This window comes from Rhinopithecus bieti, unplaced genomic scaffold, assembly GCF_001698545.2.
Source record: "Rhinopithecus bieti isolate Rb0 unplaced genomic scaffold, ASM169854v2 scaffold_30032, whole genome shotgun sequence".
NCBI lineage: Eukaryota > Metazoa > Chordata > Mammalia > Primates > Cercopithecidae > Rhinopithecus > Rhinopithecus bieti.
Genome location: NW_016813134.1, coordinates 576890 through 592129, shown reverse-complemented (window position 1 = coordinate 592129; position 15240 = coordinate 576890). Strand labels below are relative to the sequence as shown.

The 15240-nt window shown below is 44.4% G+C and overlaps 1 protein-coding gene across 2 annotated transcripts in view; it reads right to left on the bottom strand.

The window, feature by feature from the left end:
- EPHB1 (EPH receptor B1) overlaps positions 1–15240 on the bottom strand; it is a 451564-nt gene that overhangs the window by 69559 nt on the left and 366765 nt on the right. For both annotated transcript variants that reach the window (XM_017847708.1, XM_017847709.1), the window contains exon 10: positions 3678–3800. In XM_017847708.1, the coding sequence (XP_017703197.1) occupies positions 3678–3800 (123 nt within the window). The remainder of the gene's footprint in view (positions 1–3677; positions 3801–15240) is intronic.

Here is a 15240-nt window from a genome sequence, read left to right as displayed (position 1 = left end):
GATCTCTAGATCTTGGCCTGATTCTCCAGATTTAGTGTTCAATACTTAACCACAGGAAATCCCTCCCCAGCAACTTTCCTTCCCCTTGTTCTCAGGATGTGACATATAATGTCAGTCCATCCAAAGCCTTCACAGCCTCAGGGGCCACTTTGTTCTCTCTTCCCTGAGTCCTCTCCTGCCATCAAACCTTCTCTCCCATCTCCAGGGCTACACATTCTCAGGGCCCTCCTCTGAGCTCTCAATCACTGCCTTCCTCTCACTGAGTGGCATTGAATGTCTGTGCTTTAGACACTAACCCCTGCATGGCAGGACTTGTTAGACATTGAGTGTATTTTTCCAGCATCCCCCGCCCCCCGCCGAGTCACATACACAGAAACAATGTTTACTGAATAAAGTTCTTTCTGAACTCTAAACTTAATCCCTCCTGCAACAAACATAGCCTTCTCCTCTGGCTCTATATTTAGCAGGTGCAGGGTGGTTCTTCTGCAACCTCTTTGAAATAACTTTACACAGTCTGGAGGGTGGGGGTGTACTTATAAGTGTTCAACTACCAGCTCTCCAGGAAGGAAGGAAGAAGGGAGGGAGGGAGGGAGGGAGGAAAGGAAGGGTGGGAAGGAGGGAGATAGGGAGGGAGGGAGGGAGGGAGGGAGGAAGGAAGGAAGGAAGGAAGGAAAGAAGGAAGGAAGGAAGGAAGGAACAAATAGAGGGCAGGCTCAGGATCTGTAGCATTTGCCCGTTCCCACGGCGTAAATACTTCTACTACGGTGATGTCAAGCTACCAAAATGATGTCTCTGAACATGGGGCTAGAAACAGATGTGCATAATTGGCTCTTGCAAGCTACTGCAGGCTGTCCAGCAGAGCATGTCCACTGCTGGGAGGTCATATTCATTTTCCTTCTTAAATCATTTAGTTTTCCTCTCTGTCACTATCTCATTCTCTCACATGCCTCATGAAAACTTACTTTTTCTACTAGTGTTTATCCTTGAAGACTCAGGCCAGAGGTCATTCTTTGCAGAGCCTTCCTGACATGCCCAGCCCCTCCTAGAACAGCAAGCTGGATGCTGCTCTGTGCTGGCCCCACACTTTGCATAATACATGCCTGTGTGGATGGTGTGGAATAATTAACCGTTACTGGCCTGATTTTTTCCCACTAAATCTGTCAGACCTGTGAGTCTGTTTATTCGCCTCTGGAACTCCACATCCAGCAAATAAGAAGTATTCAGTAAAAGCCTGAGGGAAGAAGAGGAGGGAGAGAGGAAGGAGGGAGGGAGAGAAAAAAATAAAGGAAGAATAAAGAACTTCTGGTTCTTCTTTTTATGTTTTGTTGTCATTTTGCAACCCAAGTTTCGCCCTGCTTCAAATATTTCAAGTGACTAAGAGAAACATTGCCAGTTACATGGCATAAATCTTACCTTAACATATTCCTTACTTTTGAAACAATTTGACCTCCACGCCAGCTTTTTTAGCACTGAAGAGTCAGCCTCAGTGGGGCAGGGTATGAGGGAAATGAGAATGATGACAGAGGAGAAAAGGACCTGGAAAAAAATGGGTTCCCTGCAGGAGTGTATTCTGTTAAAATTGCATAAATTTATGCACAGAAGTTAATATCCACAGGGATTCACTCTGGGATATTCTGAATTACAAGGAGATGGGTCTCTCCTAGAGAGTGGTGAGCAGTAACTGGGAAGAGGTCTTTATGCCATGCTACTGGGCATCATAGAAACTACTAAATGCATAATTTCTCCCCAATACCACGTGAGTCATGGAGAGGACTGAACCTTCTCTGAGCAGAATGCACAAACATGGCAGTACTGGCAAATGCTACACACAAATGGAGGTGAAGGATGGGGCAGAACTATCAATTATCCTTTTACGGGCATCCAGCAACTGGTGAGCTCACCCCAAATTGTAACTATCCACTAGGGTCATAAAGTGAGAAGGCTCTTTACTCCTCCTCTGACAAAGGCAGGCGGGGGTGGGGCTGATGTGTGCTCTCTGGGATGAAATACAGTCCAGAACACATCGCTCTAAGCACATGACATAAATAACAACATTAAAGTCACTAACACCATTACCACAAGCCATAACAACAATTAATAACGCAAGCAAACAGAGTGCAGGACTGAAAGCCCGCTCCCCCCAACACTCTTTGATGTTTACTGGAGAAATCTGAGCCCTTAAGAGTTATCCAATTTATCTGGTACTCAGCCTTCCAAGGCATGATCCTTAAATATGTCAGCATCTAAATGGGAAGAGAAAATTATTTGCACAGAAGTGAAAGTCGTGGCTCAGTAACATTCTTAATGTAAAAGTCAATGGGAAATATGTATAAACTCATGTGGATCTGAGTCTGATGACCCAACTGAAACTCCTGAAGGGTTAGCAGGAGTAGGTGGTGTGTCATTTCCCAGCACCCACCACACATATGCTGAAAGAAGTGTGAGGACGAAGTTATTCAAGAGGGAAACCAGAGAAAGAAGATGGCGGCCTAATGGGGCAGAATCTCAAATGTGACTTCCAATTTCACAGATGGCTTTTTGACCCCTGAGTGCATTAAGAGAGCAGTGAACAGAAGGATGGTGACATTCCCCCTAAAGACAATATATGAAGTAGCTGTAAGACTTTGACTAAACATATTTTATTGAGTTAAAATATTATTGAGAGAGGCAATTCCATGGCTTTCCCAATAATGATATGAATAAAGCACTTCTAGATCCAAGAACCTAAAAAAGATGACAGCATATTAGTGAAGAGAGCTTGGACCATGGCTAACAAGAATTGAAGAGGAAGAAAAGGCGAAGAATGTTATAGAAGAAAATAAACAAATTTAACACATCTTTTAAGAAGGTTTATAAGACACAGGAATGAGATTTCTTTTAATGATATTTTGAGATGTTTTATCTGATTTACATTAATAAGGCTAGGTCCGTTACCAAATTGACTCAACTACTAGCCCACTAAAGGAAGACGAAAATTCTAGATCAGTCTTAGGTATGATTTCCTGAGAGCATCTCAGGCAGTGAGTTTCACGCTGGGCTGGGTTTCTATTCCAGTGCAGGAAGGTGGATGAGGGCACACACATTTCTTGAGAGTGAAATTTGTCTTGTGTTGTTACCAGCTATACCGTAGACTTTTGTTAAAAAAAAAAAAAAAAAAAAAAAAGAAGGCTATAGGTTGACTTTCTTCTGGAAACAGTGGTCTCTCTTCTACTTATCATGGTCTGTCTTCAAATTCATGTACATAGGAAATGGAGAACTTACAGTATGGCAAGATATCTTGACTTTAAGCCATTGAGATATCATTGTTAGTAAGTGGAATACTAAAAATGTAGATTTCTTTCAAAGCCTTTTCAACTAAGTACCTTCTGTCTCTCTCCTTATCTGCATTTGGTGGTCCATTTCCAGAAAGTTATTTCTGAATCTATAAAACTGCAGCTGACTTTTCTGCAACAACAGACAAGCCTGGCCACCATGGTCAAGGTCCCCAAAGATCCCAAGTGATGTTTTCTCTCTGTCCTAGATACACACGTAGATAGTTCAGACTCATCTTCTGAGAAGAAAGAAGATAGAAGCTCTCCTCCTAATGGGGTCTTTCATACTGAAAGAGACCATCTAGGTGGTAGAAAGAAGATGTTTGGACACCAGGAGAACAGAAATAAGACAGGGAAGAGCCATACCTGCTCCGATGACCTCTTCAATTTTCACAAAAGATACATCAATCTCCTTGGCGAACTCCCGGACAGCTTCGTTGGGATCCTCATAAGTGAAGGGGTCAATGTAGATCTTCATCCCTGGGGAGCCTTGTTGGAGGAGATAAGCAGGGTTAACATCCCAAAGAGGACACAGCTGTCATTCAGCACTGCTGATGTCCCCAACACTAAGGGCATTCCTGGGAGGAGCTCTCTTACACACCAGGCTGCAACCTTTCTCTGCCTCTCCTCCTCTTGCTGGGCCTCCCCATCTCCCTTCCTTCTGGGTCATTCTAGACTGATTCTCTGTCCTCTACTTCTCCTCCATATTTGCTTCTTTTTTTTGAGCTTTTGATGAAATGTGGAGCAGATTAGTTATAAGTGACAGATCAGGACCAGTTCCCACACTGGGCACTTACAGAAGGCAAGGAAGCTGATTGATGCCAACCAAATGCATTAGCAGAAAAGTGGTGGTAAAATGGTAGGGTAGATATCAGTATTTATCAACTTGACAACTTTCCTGAATGGAGGCCACTGTTAAGGTTATAACTGACAGCTGTGGTGCAGGGCTGTAAGAGGGATGAGGATGGATTTCTTTTACAAAGAAAGAAATTGCTATTAGAAAAACCTGGAGATGGAAGTGCCAAGACGGTATACCAGAAGAGAAAATGTGAAGAGAAAAACTTAGAAAACACTAATAGAGAAAAGAGCAAAGTCTACATAGAAAAAATGAGGTGGTATGAAAGAAAAATGGTGATTGAATCTTCATGCCTTCGGACACACTGAAGTATGAAAAACAAATAAAATGGTGAATGAGAAATACATAAAGGAATATAGACCTTGTCACTGATATATACCGTGGCAAGATAAATAGGTGTGCATGGGGACAAAGTAGAGAATTGTCACTGCAGAAAAAAAACATTCAAAAAGTAGAGAAGAGGGAACAAAAAAAGGAAATGGAACCCAAGAAACAAATGCATTCATTCACAATGTAATTTTTCAACACGTTTGATATGTCATTAGGCAAAGTACAGGAATTGTTTACATGGTGGTGGGTGGTGGAAAGGCTGAGGCTTCGAAGGTCAAATGACATGGTCCGGTATCACAGCCTTGGGAAGAGTAGGGGCTTTCCCTGCCAGGTACTGCTGTCTCATTCAAGAAACAGTCAGGTCAGCAGGGGCAAGCAGGCCTAAAAAAGCCACCCTGCAGGGTGCAGGGACTGGGGCGCAAGGCTGAGGTTAGGCCTCAGGTTTCACGAGCTCCATTTTAGCACCTCCCTCCTCTTCATGTCCCCCACCCCTCACCACTGAAGCTTGTTCCTTGGTGACCCCCAGCTCTAGTTTTGATATTTTCCATCCAAAAATCTTCTGATGGCTCTATAGCTACCCTAAACTGGTGTTGCTTGGTCACCAATTCAGGCAAGAAATGGAAATACTAGAGTGTAATACAAATGAAGACGTAAGATACAGCAAATCATTGAGGGGAATTTTATTTTATTTTATTTTATTTTATTTTATTTTTTGAGATGGAGTCTTGCTCTGTTGCCCAGGCTGGAGTGCAGTGATGTGATCTTGGCTCACTGCAACCTCCGCCTCCCGGGTTCAAGCGATTCTTCTGCCTCAGTCTCTTGAATAGCTGGGATTACAGGCGTGCACCACCACACCTGGCTAAGTTTTGTATTTCTAGTAGAGATGGGGGTTTCACTATCTTGGCCAGGCTGGTCTTGAACTCCTGACCTCGTGATCCACCTGCCTCGGCCTCCTAAAGTGCTGGGATTACAGGCGTGAGCCACTGTGCCTGGCCTGAGGGGATTATTTTTTAAGATAAGGAGGGCCGGGTGTCCTGTCCAGAGGAACAGTTTTTTTCTGAAAGATGAGTTATTCCCAGTCACTTGTTTTAGGGTTGTTCACATCATTCCAGAAGGCTCCTTGAAAGCTTTGGGAGGACACTGACTTGGGAATATATAGACTGAAATGTGAACAAAGCAAATTGAGAGATCCTCACCTTTATATAGAATATTCTAGTCCCTAGGATGGGATATGAGGGATGTGTGTACGTAGGAAGAGACTTCTGCTTTAATAACAGTGGACAAAGAAAAACAGAGATGGGGTGCCAGGCCTTTTCATTTGTTATAAAGAACAAGTGAAGAGTAAGAACAGACAAACCAGATTGGAAGCATATGGAGAACCCTGGTCAGCATCTCCAGGCCACCCCATCTTACCTTGGGTTCCCCCAGAAGCAGCCCTAGAGGCAAGATTTTTGAAAGTAAGTGGCTTATCTGGGTGGTGATCCCAAGAAGCACCTGAGATGAGAAAGGAAGTAAGATAGAGAAAGGAAGGCAGCCTGTAAGAGGTGGGTTCTCAAGCCACTGACCATGTGGGTCATTGAGCAGGCCTAATTCCCCTGAGATTCACATCTAAACAATGTCTAGGTTAGCACATGTTTCAGAGTTGGCCCACCTTGGGGTCGAGGGAGCTGTGATATTTCCACATAATTGGTCAGGGGCTGCTTGGCCTGTTGTACGGGTGGGCAGGGGAGGCTCCAGGGCCAGGGAAAGCAGTCAGGCAAAGCAACACTGATGCCGCAGGTGGAAGCCAGCTGATGTGCGACTGGCAGCAACAGATGCACTCAGAATGCAAAAGGGACAGCAGGTCAGTGTCAACAAGCTGTGACTTATCCCAGATTGTGTGCTGTGGTGAGAGGAGGTAAAGAGCCCAGATGTTAGGATCCAAAGGTAAGGTCAGGACCCCCAAACTTTTTACTAGCCCTGTGTAATGTGACAAGTCGGCACACATCTCTTAGTATGGTTTCCTCCAAGGTGACTGTGAGATTAAAGAACATATTGCTGATGACATACCTAGCACAGTGCCTGATGTACAGTGATGACTCACTGACTGACAGACTTGTTATATCATCAGTAAATTGTTCTAGGAAGTGTTTGGGGAGGTAGGAAGAGGAAGCAAGCGGAGGGTGGGCAGTGGGGGTTGTAAGCCGCTTAGGGTTATATTAGTTACTTTAAAAATAACTACCTTGTTATTTTAGATCAAAGGCTTTTGAACGATGTATGCTAAGCTGTCCTACAGGAACTCTTCCATGGAAACTAATTAAACAATCTAGAATATGCGGTAATGAATGGTTTGCAAGTAAAGACATACATAAGGATGAATGGGAAAGGATTCTGAGTTAATGAGTTTTACAGATATTGGCCCCAATCAGTTCAAGGAAGGAGCTATTCCCAGAAGGGAAAGGGCTCATCTCTTAATGATGCCAGGATTCTTTTGGGCCAGTAAGGTGCAAATAAGTGCACACAAATGGAACAAAGTCTGCACTGTGAAGATGGGTGCACTTTACTGACGAAGAGAGGTGTGCTGCTTTGCTAGCTTGTAGAATTGAGAAATATGTGTGTGCGTGTGTGTGCACACACATATGTGATGTCACAGCTGCTGTTCTGGGGCCATGGGCTTTGGTGTCACTGAGGTCTTTCATCAGAAGTCAAGGAGACTGCCTGGAGTAGTGATGCAATGTCAGTTTAGAACATCTTAATGGCTGCATCTATGCAACAATTAGACTCCGTACTCATTTTCTCTGAAATTGAGGAAAGCATTGTCACATTGAAGAAGGGAAACTGAAAAAGTGAAAAATTGGTCTAACAAATGGTTCAAACTCAATGACTTTCCCCTAAGTTCTGACAGGGTGGGCTGAGAAAGTGGCTTTGCTGTTACTTCTCTGTGGGGGGCCGTAGTCTGTGCTCTAAATCGGGAGAGTGACTTTGTTGAGCACTCTCAACCCACACGTAAGTGCTCCCCCTGCATCCACCTCATCTCAGAATGACACATCTTCCTAGACCTCTCTCTTGCAGTACAGTTAGACTTTCCAAATCTTAGAAGATGATGAGGGAAAAAAAAGTCTTTAGCTAGGCAGAACAGGTCATTTGTCTTTTGGCTCATTTTGTGTTTCTGCATAAATCCTACATCAGCCTGTTCCTGCTCCCACTTGCCAGTGAGCAGTTTTTAATTATCAGGAAAATGGTGTTTAGTGCAATGAATCATCAGACAGTGAACAAGGAATTCAAGTCAGCTACAGAGTCGGGCACAGCCAAACATTTAGAGACAGGGCTCAGAAAACGTTCTCAGATTTGTGAGTGTTGGGGAAATATTATTAGTGGCAGTAATAATAATATCAGATGTAATATATCCCTATAATGTAAAGCATTTTATAGTAATCTGTACTATGCTTTATATTATCATTATTGCTAATATAAATATTGTTAACATATTTATATGTTATAGTTTCCAATTATTTTCATCATAGGTTACATACCTGTGGCACAAAAATGTTGTGTATGGATTAACCTACTGATTATTAGTACCTCAAAAGAGAGAAAAATCTTTAATTTTGTGTTCTTTTAATTTATTAATTTTGATTAGAGATCTAATTTGCAGACATCTGAGTTCTTTGACCTAAAAATTCACTTATGCTATAGTTAAGATAAACTACAGCCTTAAAGGACCATAGTCTCAGGAGAATTACCAAATCTTAAACATGAACCAAGCCTTTAAATATATTAGGTTTGGGGAGAAATGATTTAGCCACTGTCCAGAACCTTGCTGCATGGAATGGAGTAGTTCTTGAAGCAGAAGAAACTTCTGACCATTGTCAAAGACCCACATCAGTAGATCAGGATGCTCTCAAAAGTGAAAAGGCTGGGACATGTCTCTGGGGATGTCGCAGACATGTAGAGTGTATCTGAAAAGTGGGGGACACCTTTTACAAGTGCCAGGGTCTCAGGGAAGAGCAGAAGAGGGCTGGAAAGGGCCATTTTAAACAGTAGGTGATATTTGGGGATTGAAAGCTGGAGGGAGAGGAGTGAATGCTTCTATCCAGGCCTCCTGTGCATTCAGGAAGTAAACAATCAATACCGTGGACATCTTAGTGGAGACCACGAATACCCACATGGCTCCAGAGGTGCCAGGAAAAGCCTGGCACTTCCAAGCTGGTGGAGGATGCCTAGAATTCCACAGTATGGTTTCAGAGGTAGTGCATTAGGCTGTGTTTAGTCATTAATATTTTTGTGTCCCAGCAGGTTTGAACAGGCCCATGAGAAAGTGTGGCTTTTTGTTCTTTATTCTGGATTCAAGGCAGACGATGTCATTTTTGTGACTCCCCTAAATTTGGTTCAGATATTTAAGCACAAGGGGTTTTACGTGTTTGGAGATCTTTACATACAGGGACTTCATCCAATCTTCTGCCTCTGTATGTTGATCATCCTTTTTCTCAACAGTAATTAGGACTCCAAACCAGCACTGTGCTAAGAACTGTGGAAGCTATCAGCAAAACAAAGTTCACAAGGTTCTTTAGGCAATCAAGATATGAAATAACTGGAGAACAGTCTGAATAGTCTTGGATCAGGAGCCCACATCTGGAAATAGCTTGCAAGTGCTGCAGAGACCAGAAAAGGCAGAGGCTATGGGTGCCAGTCTTCAGGGTCAGAATCCTGAAAACACCAGAACTCAGCTTGAGCCTGAAAGAACAAGTGCACATCACATTGCACTGGAAAAGGAGAAGCCTGGAGTATTGTGAGCCACAGCTAATGGAGCCCTGGCAGTGCGTGAGTGGGGAGAGTGACACCAGCTTGAATGTGGAGGGAATCAGTGATAGTCAGAAGCATGGGAAGGCCTTGGTTACCAATAGAGGCATTAGGATTGATGTCATGGGACACACAGAGCTGACAATGGTTCCATCAGCAAGGGATGGATGTACTGAAAGTGGGGCATTGGGGGGCTCATTTTGCTGGCAAGCTGCAGCATTTGCAGGTAGTGTGGGGAAGGGGCTAGAGGTTGGAAAAATAGCTATGAGGTTGTTATTTAATGCTAATTCAGGTGTAAGATAACAGAGTTTTCAACTGGAGTGCTGCAACAAGAACAGCAGAAGAGACAAGACAAATTTCAAAGGAAGAAGTGGCTGCAGTTGATGAGCAGTCAGATGTGGGGAATTAGGGAGGGACAAGATGAATCCAAGTCAATGCCAAGACTTCTAGAATCACATGGCACTATTAAGCAGGTGAAGGACTTTTGGAAAGAAATCCTTTTGTAAGAGGTGCTGGCACATATGGTTTTAGACTTCGGATATACAAATGAAATATGCAGGTGCTTAGAAGCTAGTCAGAAAACTCGGACTGAAAACAGAGTCAGAAGAGTGGAACTGGAGTCGTGGGTTTGGGAGGCACATGGGTCGTAGCTGAAAGGCTGGAGACTGGGCAGTTTCTTGGAGTAAACCTACTAGTGAAGGCTGAAGAGCACTAAAAATAGTTTGCCCCACTGACCTCTGAGGGTTAAGACCAGGACAATGGGTGGTCGTCTTTTTCCATGAGAGCAGGGATCATGGGTGCCCAGCCAGTGCTTGAGGAAGAATCCAGGAGAGGACCCTCAGGGCAGACAAGGCAGGCTGGAAAAGCAGTGGGTGGGAGGAGGACCTTCCTGACACGTTGTGTTTGGGGGTTTTACCACATTTTTGGGATTTGCTCCAAAAACCAGTTATTGCTGAACATCTATCTCCCAAAGAAGAAAAGTAGACCACAGCTGCTTCCTCTTGAGGAAAGTATTTCAGAAAAAAAGCTTAACATCTCTCTGCTTTGTGGGTATCAATGACCGGGACAGGCAGGTACTTCCCAGCAAGGCCCACTGATTCTGGGTCACTGAGGAGTTGTTGGGAAGCTGAGGGCAAAAGCTGATGATCTCAGGACCAAAAGAGTTAACCTGGTTTCTTGAGTCTCTGGCTTAGAGCCAACAGCAGACACATGGGTGAATCGAGCTCATAAAATTTATTTGCCATTTAATAAGCCCCCACTGTAAACTCAGCCACCTTTAGTACCAAGGAGCCTTTCCTCCTCTCCCAATAAGTCTTCATTTACTCTTCTCTGACTAATGCTCTGGTTACCCTCCAGAAGAGGGAGCCAAAATTGCCAGTCTGTCTCCTTCCTCCAGGGACACACCTGACCTGCACTTTGGTTCCCAAGGTGATTTCTTCTGGGCTGGATGCTGTGTCCCTTGCAATTCTGAAATACAGGCACCACCTAGAATCCAGAAACTGGGTGTGGAATCTTGGAACTAGACATGTTTCTGGGTGTAATTTCATCCCACATCCTGTCTAAAGCAGAAATCTTCTCTCTAGCATCCTTTACTGACAGCTCTCTAGTCTCTGCTTGAATAGGAACAGAAAACTCACACCTCCCTGCACGGCAGACTGTCTCTTTGCTGGACAGCTCTAGTGAGGAAGCAGTGCACTTACAATCAATAAATCTGGCCTACTTTGATATTTCACTTGACGGTGCCATTTAATCTCATGAAGCCAACAACATTTTTCTTTTGCCATGCCATTGCACTGGATGATGACTTCCACGTCCCTGCCTGGGTGTCTGCAGCACTGAACAATGGCATTTCCAAGTCTCTTTGATAGCAGATCCAAACTTGCCACTGCTCCACAAGCAAGTTGCTCTCTTCTGGACAGGCACTTTGCAGACAATGTCCTTCTTGAAATAGGATCCCAGAACTAACATCACTCTAGATAGGTTCTTACCACAGTATCTTCCCACACAGAAGATACTGTTTATATATCACCTTTTCTGATCTGAACCCTAATCGAGACCACAGAGTCAGACAGATCTGAATTTTAAACCTTGTTTTGCAAATCATGAATTCCAAGACTCTCAACAGGTGACTTGTTCTCTCTGAGGCTTTGTTTCTTCATATGCAAAATGAACCTCCTGGGGCTGTTAGGAGGATGAAACTAGTTAATATATGTAAAGTGGTTAACACAGTAAGTGTGCAATACTGGTGGTTATTAGTATTATACTGCATCAATAACATTGCTTGGATTTTTATCAGTTATATATCACTGATATTAAGAATGTGGTCAACTAAATCATCTTTTCCACACAAATAAACAGCAAGTTAGGTCTCCTATTTGCACTGCTTTATTTTCGTTTTAACCTAAACACTAGATTCCAGATTTATCCTGCTAACATTTTGTCTTACAGATTTCAAATTAGCATTCAAAGCTGTTGGATAGTTCTGAATCTTGATTCATCTTCTCTGGTGTTAGTTATGCTCTCCAACTGTTACCTACACACTTGATAAGCTTCCCTATGCTTGCACCTGAGTCATGAATTTAAAAAACAATCAAACAAACAAGAGATTGAATAGGACAAGGACCAAAATAACACAAGGGACTTCCTTCCTGGCTGACAGAGTCACTAACCTACTTTCTTTTGGTAGGAAGACAAGCTCAGTATCCACTTAAAAATGCTTTCCCTTAGGAGACCATAAAATATTTTTGCCAAAATAAAATTCACTCCATCTGCAATTCCTCTTGAATTTACTAAAGGTATAACCTTGGTAAATTAGATGAGGCCCTTATACTTTTTTCTTCATGAACCTTTGGGGGTTCCCAGTGATCACTGAATTCAAGTTTAAATGCCCAGAACCCATCTGCTTAATCGTCTCTCCAAATGTTTGGCAGGGATCAAGTTCAGACTCCTGTTCTGTAATCTCTGTGCTCTGCCCTCTTACCCTATGTGAAAACTAGGGTGTTTGTCAATCTAAAGTCTTTGGGCACATACCCCATTTGTTTGTGCTTTTCCCAAAGTTCACCAACAGTAGTGCTGTAATGTTATTTGCAGTTTCCTGCAAACAGATGTGAGTCTGTCAGGGCCGCTTTCTGAAAGCTCTTGACCCTAAACCCCTTAACAAGCTCTCATCTTCCACTCTCCCTACCCCTACACATTCCACCCAACTCAGAAATCAGGGAGGTGTCAACCCCTACAAAGTATGTAGTAATCTAATCCTTGTAAATACCTTTTAGATTCTACATTTCCCAAATGTATACATTTGGGAAATACATTTGGAAATGTAGAATCAACTGGAACTTTTTTCAAGATAGATTCCCAAACTTATACTTGCCCACCTAGATCATCCAGGTGGCCACCTGGACTGCCTAAATCATCCCACCCAGTCAATTGTTAGTCAGCCAGCACCTACTGAGAACTGGCCCACTAAAACCATGAAACAAACTCTCTCTGCCTCTTCCAGGACTCGGAAAACCACATCCCTACCCTCCCACCCTTAAACATGCACGATAGGCTCAGAGGAAGAGCATCCAGCACCACACCCAGCACATCTTCTCTTCCAGCCTGCTTTCCAGCTATTCTCTTTCCACTCAATTCCGAATTCTCTTTACATTCCTGTTCACTGGGCTCCCGGCTCTGAGGAGGAACATAAACCAGTGCCCTAGAAGCCACATTATGTTCTCAGGTTTACCAGATCTGCCATGTCTCAACTAGCTAGAGAAGGTATTCTGTTTGCAAACATTTCTGTCATTTCTTCTTCAGCCTTTGCATCAGTTTGAAAGGAAGGTCTGGGAGGGGAGGGGCTGCGAGCCTCTCTGTAGTGTCCTGTGCTCTGCCTACAGGCAAGAGAGGCAGGGGCTTGCTCAGACATTAATGAACAAGCTGGGGAGCTGCTGGTTTTCTGTTACTCCCCAGTCGGGAAGATCTCAGAGCTCCAAATTGCTGTCTGCATCCCCCAGAAGTTCATGCCTGTGGATGGTCCAGGTATAATTATGTGCACACATTCTGATCAGACATTATCAATCTTTCTGCCTCCTGCAGTGGGATTCAGAGTGGGGAGCCACCAAACACCAACTTGGACAGCTGGGATTAGTCCCGGAGCTGCTCCTCATAATCAGGCTGTGGAAAGAGCATGGGCTCTGCAGCCAGGCTTAGAGGGTGTGCAGTCTGCCTCTGCTACTTAGTCATGTGCCCTAGATAAGTCACTTAACCTTCCTAGATTAGTTCATTTCTCTTAGATTGGTTGTGAAGGTTCAATGAGTTTAAGAGAGCTACCAGAATAAAACTCCCAATGCTGGTAGTTCCCTAACCCATTACTTCTACCCCTACCCCCTCTTTGGCCAGGCCCTCCCTCCATCAGAGCCTTCCATTTCCCCTTCTGTTATATGAGTGCTGAGCCATCCGCCAGCTCTACACTCCTTTGACCATGATTCTCCAACAGTAATAGCTTTAGTCAGGAAGATGGATATTCACAGGAGTAAATGCACAAATGTAATTCAACGCAAGAGACTGAGTTCAGAGAACTTGGGTGCAAAGAGGAGCCAGCTGCCCAGGGTTGGATCAAAAGAGAATAGTTATGAATAGAGGGAAAGGACAAGATTTATAAAAGGCAAACCAAATTAAAAAGAGGACAGACTTCTAAGGAAGCCAAGGGAGTGAACCCAGACCCACAAAAAACCCTGCATCCATCCTGAGTCCCAGGAATGGCGACTATGCAGCTGGCTAACAATGTTCCTTCAGCTGTCCTCTCTTGTTCCAGCAAGGCCACAATTACTGCAGACTGAGGACTGGTTTTTCTACGGATCTCAGGAACCAGTAAAATCTTCCTCTGTTGGTCTGAGAGGTGACAGAGTCCCCCAAAAGGTGGCTGTGAGTATTTTGGAAGCACGCTTTTGTGCACCTGGGCACCATGTGATGGCCTGGCATAGCTACTCCTCGAGAGCAGGAGAACAGGCAGATCTCAGGTTGCAGCAGCTGAAAGGGCAAAAAGTTCCACCCCGCTCAATGTTTGGAGACCCTCTGTACCCCACCCAAGGGGTGAAGCCAAGATTTGGCTTGCACGCTTTTGGAAAGGGAGCTCTCACCTAAGGCATCCTAAGGCATCTTTGGCTATCTCTAGACTTCGAAGTGAGAGTCTTCCTTTTGAACCTAATGTTGTATCTTTATGGTCCTGGCTCCGCTTTCAGGCTGACATGACCACCTCTAAATGTTTCATCCACAGCATTCACAGGATACCAGATCTGAAATGGACCTTACAGTGGCTCATGATGAAAAGGAGTCAGCCCTGAGCAAGAGTCAGGGAAGCAATGTCAGGATCCTGAGGCAGAGGCAGGGAAGCAGGGAGATGAAGGTCGCCCTTGAGGAAATACTGAGGCACCCTGGTGGGTACACCATCATTTGAGAATCACAGGTACAAGCAAAGTCCCTGTTACCCAGCTGAGGAAGGTAAGGCCCTGCCTGGAAGGGCTAATGTACAGGCCAATATAAATAGAAGCATCCTGTAGATTACGCAGCAAGGCACACAGTCAGGTCATAGGAAAAGAAAGAGAACACAGTAGGGTTGATCCCTCTGAAATCAGTGACAATGGAGGCCTAGGGTGGCCCAGGGAGAGAAAGAAAGAGGAATAAGCAGGACTCTGAATATAGCAGGAACAAATGCCTGTGGCCTAGAGGGGCCCCCCATTTGGGCTGCTGATGGTGGAGGCTGCCCTGGGATATCGGAAAGCAGTGGTGCTCAAGCCAGTGAGGAACCCACAGCTCCCTCCAGCAATAAGTGCCCTGGGCAGCAGCCCAGCTGCCAGGGGCTTGGGCCTCTGCAAACCCTTGGCAGGGTCTTGATCTTAGATTGAAAGCCACATCCACGAAGTGCCCTTTGTACAGCCCGAGTCAGCACTGGCCGCCATTAGAACATAAGCTCCTTCATGGTGC